The sequence below is a fragment of the Oncorhynchus gorbuscha genome, unplaced genomic scaffold (assembly GCF_021184085.1).
Source record: "Oncorhynchus gorbuscha isolate QuinsamMale2020 ecotype Even-year unplaced genomic scaffold, OgorEven_v1.0 Un_scaffold_14484, whole genome shotgun sequence".
NCBI lineage: Eukaryota > Metazoa > Chordata > Actinopteri > Salmoniformes > Salmonidae > Oncorhynchus > Oncorhynchus gorbuscha.
The window spans coordinates 1-6,519 of record NW_025756450.1 but is presented as its reverse complement, the minus strand read 5'-3'; the positions used below and the strand labels follow the sequence as shown (position 1 = coordinate 6,519).

The window sequence follows — 6,519 nt, the reverse complement described above, 5'->3', positions numbered from 1 at the left end:
TTGTTGTTGTGTTAAACCCCTAGACTTATTCCACATGTTGTGTTAAACCCCTAGACTTATTCCACATGTTGTTGTGTTAAACCCCTAGACTTATTCCACATGTTGTTGTGTTAAACCCCTAGACTTATTCTACATGTTGTGTTAAACCCCTAGACTTATTCCACATGTTGTTGTGTTAAACCCCTAGACTTATTCCACATGTTGTGTTAAACCCCTAGACTTATTCTACATGTTGTTGTGTTAAACCCCTAGACTTATTCTACATGTTGTTGTGTTAAACCCCTAGACTTATTCTACATGTTGTTGTGTTAAACCCCTAGACTTATTCCACATGTGTAGAATGTATGCACACATGACTGTAAGTCGCTTTGGATAAAAGCGTCTGCTAAATGGCATATATTATTATTATTATTATTATTGTGGTGTTAAACCCCTAGACTTATTCCACATGTTGAGGTGTTAAAGCCTGAAATCTTAATGGATTAAATACATTTCCATTGATCATCCTTGATGTCACTACAACTTCATTAGAGTCCACCGGTGGTCTGCTACCCAGAACTCTGTGTGTGTGTGTGTGTGTGTGTGTGTGTGTGTGTGTGTGTGTGTGTGTGTGTGTGTGTGTGTGTGTGTGTGTGTGTGTGTGTGTGTGTGTGTGTGTGTAGTGGTGTTACTGACCTCTGCGTAGGCCTCCATGTCCTCTAGAAACTGTCCCAACAGCGTGGTGGAGAAGGTCAGGTCTGCTACCCAGAACTGTTCCAGGCTCTGCAGCCAGCCTGCACACACACACACACACAGTTCACACACACACACACACACACACAGTTCGCACACACAGTTCGCACACACAGTTCGCACACACAGTTCGCACACAGTTCACACACACAGTTGACTTGTGTAAAACCAGAGGTGTCCAACTCATTTTGCCCCAGGGTCCGTATTCAGTGTTCAGAGGTCCGGGCGGCTGCACTCTACTTATTGTGTCATTGCAGGCCATTTCCAGGAAACGACTCCACTATTGATAGTGTTGGGAATTTGATGGTCCTTGACTGCCAATAAACTATGAATATCGGTCCATAATCAGTTTGGTTTTAATCCATTTAAACTATATGGAGTTCAACTCAAACCACCTGTGGGGTCCTGATTGGATCCCCCGTGACAAGCCTGGTGTAAAACATACACTGGTGTCAACTACAGACCTGCAGAAATCTGTCCAACCCCACTGAACTCTGATTATATTCTATACTAAGAGGAAGATGGAAAACGTGTGTGTCTACTCACCTGAGACCTGCTGAGTCAGAGACTGTTTCTGTGTGTGGTCAATGTGCCAGCCCACCAAGATATCCACCGTATCCTGTCACACACACACAACAGGCAAGGTCAACACAACACACATACTTCACTGTAGACACTCTGGGGGACATTAAGAAGACCTGCTGGTAGAGACCGAGAGGGAGAGAACCAGGCAGGAGGAGACGGTGTAGAGAGAGAGGGAGCGAACCAGGCAGTAGGAGACGAGGTAGAGAGAGAGGGAGAGAACCAGGCAGTAGGAGATGAGGTAGTGAAAGAGGGAGCGAGCCAGGCAGTAGGAGACGAGGTAGAGAGAGAGGGAGCGAGCCAGGCAGGAGGAGACGAGGTAGAGAGAGAGGGAGCGAGCCAGGCAGGAGGAGACGAGGTAGAGAAAGAGGGAGCGAACCAGGCAGGAGGAGACGAGGTAGAGAGAGAGGGAGCGAGCCAGGCAGGAGGAGACGAGGTAGAGAGAGAGGGAGCGAGCCAGGCAGGAGGAGACGAGGTAGAGAGAGAGGGAGCGAACCAGGCAGGAGGAGACGAGGTAGAGACAGAGGGAGAGAACCAGGCAGTAGGAGACGAGGTAGAGAGAGAGGGAGCGAACCAGGCAGGAGGAGACGAGGTAGAGAGAGAGGGAGCGAACCAGGCAGGAGGAGACGAGGTAGAGAGAGAGGGAGCGAACCAGGCAGGAGGAGACGAGGTAGAGAGAGAGGGAGCGAACCAGGCAGGAGGAGACGAGGTAGAGAGAGAGGGAGCGAACCAGGCAGGAGGAGACGAGGTAGAGAGAGAGGGAGCGAACCAGGCAGGAGGAGACGAGGTAGAGAGAGAGGGAGAGAACCAGGCAGGAGGAGACGAGGTAGAGAGAGAGGGAGAGAACCAGGCAGGAGGAGACGAGGTAGAGAGAGAGGGAGCGAACCAGGCGGTACGAGACGAGGTAGAGAGAGAGGGCGCGAAGCAGGCAGTATGAGACGAGGTAGAGAGAGAGGGAGCGAACCAGGCAGGAGGAGACGAGGTAGAGAAAGAGGGAGAGAACCAGGCAGTAGGAGACGAGGGAGAGAAAGAGGGAGCGAGCCAGGCAGTAGGAGACGAGGTAGTGAAAGAGGGAGCGAGCCAGGCAGTAGGAGACGAGGTAGAGAAAGAGGGAGCGAGCCAGGCAGTAGGAGACGAGGGAGAGAAAGAGGGAGCGAGCCAGGCAGTAGGAGACGAGGTAGAGAGAGAGGGAGAGAACCAGGCAGGAGGAGACGAGGTAGTGAAAGAGGGAGCGAGCCAGGCAGTAGGAGACGAGGGAGAGAAAGAGGGAGAGAACCAGGCAGTAGGAGACGAGGGAGAGAAAGAGGGAGCGAGCCAGGCAGTAGGAGACGAGGTAGTGAAAGAGGGAGCGAGCCAGGCAGTAGGAGATGAGGTAGAGAAAGAGGGAGCGAGCCAGGCAGTAGGAGACGAGGGAGAGAAAGAGGGAGCGAGCCAGGCAGTAGGAGACGAGGTAGAGAGAGAGGGAGAGAACCAGGCAGGAGGAGACGAGGTAGTGAAAGAGGGAGCGAGCCAGGCAGTAGGAGATGAGGTAGTGAAAGAGGGAGAGAACCAGGCAGTAGGAGATGAGGTAGTGAAAGAGGGAGAGAACCAGGCAGTAGGAGATGAGGTAGTGAAAGAGGGAGAGAACCAGGCAGTAGGAGATGAGGTAGTGAAAGAGGGAGAGAACCAGGCAGTAGGAGACGAGGTAGTGAAAGAGGGAGAGAACCAGGCAGTAGGAGACGAGGTAGTGAAAGAGGGAGAGAACCAGGCAGTAGGAGACGAGGTAGTGAGAGAGGGAGAGAACCAGGCAGTAGGAGACGAGGTAGTGAGAGAGGGAGAGAACCAGGCAGTAGGAGACGAGGTAGTGAGAGAGGGAGAGAACCAGGCAGTAGGAGATGAGGTAGTGAGAGAGGGAGAGAACCAGGCAGTAGGAGATGAGGTAGTGAGAGAGGGAGAGAACCAGGCAGTAGGAGATGAGGTAGTGAGAGAGGGAGAGAACCAGGCAGTAGGAGATGAGGTAGTGAAAGAGGGAGAGAACCAGGCAGTAGGAGAAGAAAGAAACACCACCAGATGCTCACATTTGACGTCTGAAGTTGGCGCTGAAGACGTGTGTGTGTGTGTGTGTGTGTGTGTGTGTGTGTGTGTGTGTGTGTGTGTGTGTGTGTGTGTGTGTGTGTGTGTGTGTGTGTGTGTGTGTTGCCACTCACTCTGAAGTTGGTGCTGAAGACGTGTGTGTGTGTGTGTGTGTGTGTGTGTGTGTGTGTGTGTGTGTGTGTGTGTGTGTGTGTGTGTGTGTGTGTGTGTGTGTGTGTGTGTGTGTGTGTGTGTGTGTGTGGCCACTCACTCTGAAGTTGGTGCTGAAGACGTGTGTGTGTGTGTGGCCACTCACTCTGAAGTTGGTGCTGAAGACGTGTGTGTGTGTGTGTGTGTGTGTGTGTGTGTGTGTGTGTGTGTGTGTGTGTGTGTGTGTGTGTGTGTGTGTGTGTGTGTGTGTGTGTGTGTCCACTCACTCTGAAGTTGGTGCTGAAGACGTGTGGGTAGCAGCGGGCCACCTGCAGGATGCAGCGGACGCTCTGACACAGCAGCTCCGGCGTGTCCAGGTTCTCCAGGATGGACTGCAGGCTACTCATCACCAGCTGACACAAAACATGACACAGACGGTCAGTTACCCACCCTGCCCCTCTCTCAACGTAACCGTCCCTAACAACAACCCCGGGCCTTATAACAAAAACTTAATCAGGGTACGAGTGCTGATCTAGGATCAGGCACCCCCCCTCGTCAATGTCATTTTATTCATTGTGAATAGGTCAAAACGATCCCAAGTCAGCCCTCCTACTGTGAGACACTATGAACAGGGCCCTGGTTCCTCCTACTGTGAGACACTATGAACGGGGCCCTGGTTCCTCCTACTGTGAGACACTATGAACGGGGCCCTGGTTCCTCCTACTGTGAGACACTATGAACGGGGCCCTGGTTCCTCCTACTGTGAGACACTATGAACGGGGCCCTGGTTCCTCCTACTGTGAGACACTATGAACGGGGCCCTGGTTCCTCCTACTGTGAGACACTATGAACGGGGCCCTGGTTCCTCCTACTGTGAGACACTATGAACGGGGCCCTGGTTCCTCCTACTGTGAGACACTATGAACGGGGCCCTGGTTCCTCCTACTGTGAGACACTATGAACGGGGCCCTGGTTCCTCCTAATGTGAGACACTATGAACGGGGCCCTGGTTCCTCCTACTGTGAGACACTATGAACAGGGCCCTGGTTCCTCCTACTGTGAGACACTATGAACGGGGCCCTGGTTCCTCCTACTGTGAGACACTATGAACGGGGCCCTGGTTCCTCCTACTGTGAGACACTATGAACGGGGCCCTGGTTCCTCCTACTGTGAGACACTATGAACGGGGCCCTGGTTCCTCCTACTGTGAGACACTATGAACAGGGCCCTGGTTCCTCCTACTGTGAGACACTATGAACAGGGCCCTGGTTCCTCCTACTGTGAGACACTATGAACGGGGCCCTGGTTCCTCCTACTGTGAGACACTATGAACGGGGCCCTGGTTCCTCCTACTGTGAGACACTATGAACGGGGCCCTGGTTCCTCCTACTGTGAGACACTATGAACGGGGCCCTGGTTCCTCCTACTGTGAGACACTATGAACGGGGCCCTGGTTCCTCCTACTGTGAGACACTATGAACGGGGCCCTGGTTCCTCCTACTGTGAGACACTATGAACAGGGCCCTGGTTCCTCCTACTGTGAGACACTATGAACAGGGCCCTGGTTCCTCCTACTGTGAGACACTATGAACGGGGCCCTGGTTCCTCCTACTGTGAGACACTATGAACGGGGCCCTGGTTCCTCCTACTGTGAGACACTATGAACAGGGTCCTGGTTCCTCCTACTGTGAGACACTATGAACAGGGCCCTGGTTCCTCCTACTGTGAGACACTATGAACGGGGCCCTGGTTCCTCCTACTGTGAGACACTATGAACAGGGCCCTGGTTCCTCCTAATGTGAGACACTATGAACGGGGCCCTGGTTCCTCCTAGTGAGACACTATGAACGGGGCCCTGGTTCCTCCTAGTGAGACACTATGAACAGGGCCCTGGTTCCTCCTACTGTGAGACACTATGAACAGGGCCCTGGTTCCTCCTACTGTGAGACACTATGAACGGGGCCCTGGTTCCTCCTACTGTGAGACACTATGAACAGGGCCCTGGTTCCTCCTACTGTGAGACACTATGAACAGGGCCCTGGTTCCTCCTACTGTGAGACACTATGAACGGGGCCCTGGTTCCTCCTACTGTGAGACACTATGAACAGGGCCCTGGTTCCTCCTACTGTGAGACACTATGAACGGGGCCCTGGTTCCTCCTACCTGCATGACAGGTGAGAAGGCCTTCCTCTCCCCGGCTGCCTCCAGGGCTCGGTACGCTGCCACCAGGTACAGCAGCCTGACCTCGTCCCGGGTGCTGGAGCTGAACTTGACAAACATCCACTTGAAGATACGCTCTGTTTCATAGCTCAGAGCGGTGCACAGGAGACCCAGGCATACCGCTGCTTCCTGACGCAGCTCTGACAGCAGCTTACTGCTACAGGGGAGAGAGGAGAGACAGGGGAGAGAGAGAGACAGGGGAGAGAGAGAGACAGGAGAGAGAGAGAGACAGGAGAGAGAGAGAGACAGGAGAGAGAGAGAGAGAGAGAGAGAGAGAGAGAGAGAGAGAGAGAGAGAGAGAGAGAGAGAGAGAGAGAGAGAGAGGAGAGACAGGGGGAGAGAGGAGAGACAGGGGGAGAGAGGAGAGACAGGGGGAGAGAGGAGAGACAGGGGGAGAGAGGAGAGACAGGGGGAGAGAGGAGAGACAGGGGGAGAGAGGAGAGACAGGGGGAGAGAGGAGAGACAGGGGGAGAGAGGAGAGACAGGGGGGAGAGAGGAGAGACAGGGGGGAGAGGAGAGACAGGAGAGTCAGTACAAACCAACACAAAACCTGACAAAGATCCTAAAACATTTAAAAAGGTCTACATTGTCTGGATGGCTGGTTTCCATTTAACAACCATCTAAACATGGCCTCTAGAAATGAATGCTGGTTTCCATTTAACACCCATCTAAACATGGCCTCTAGAAATGAAGGCTGGGCGATATATTAAATTCATTTGAAGGTATTAGCACGATGTTCCAAATGCCCGTATCACGAGAATCAAGTTGTTTGTTTTATACGTT

General features: G+C 53.0%; 1 protein-coding gene across 1 annotated transcript; it reads right to left on the bottom strand.

Annotated features, from left to right (window-relative positions):
* Positions 1–675: 675 nt before the first annotated feature.
* LOC124030721 (serine/threonine-protein kinase SMG1-like) lies at positions 676–5,911 on the bottom strand (the record flags this gene model as incomplete). Its single annotated transcript, XM_046341937.1, has 4 exons — positions 5,680–5,911; positions 3,804–3,929; positions 1,279–1,351; positions 676–773 (listed from the first exon to the last, which is right to left on the bottom strand). Coding segments are annotated over exons 1-4 (414 nt in total), but the record flags the coding sequence as incomplete, so codon positions are not given.
* Between the last annotated feature and the right edge of the window lie 608 nt (positions 5,912–6,519).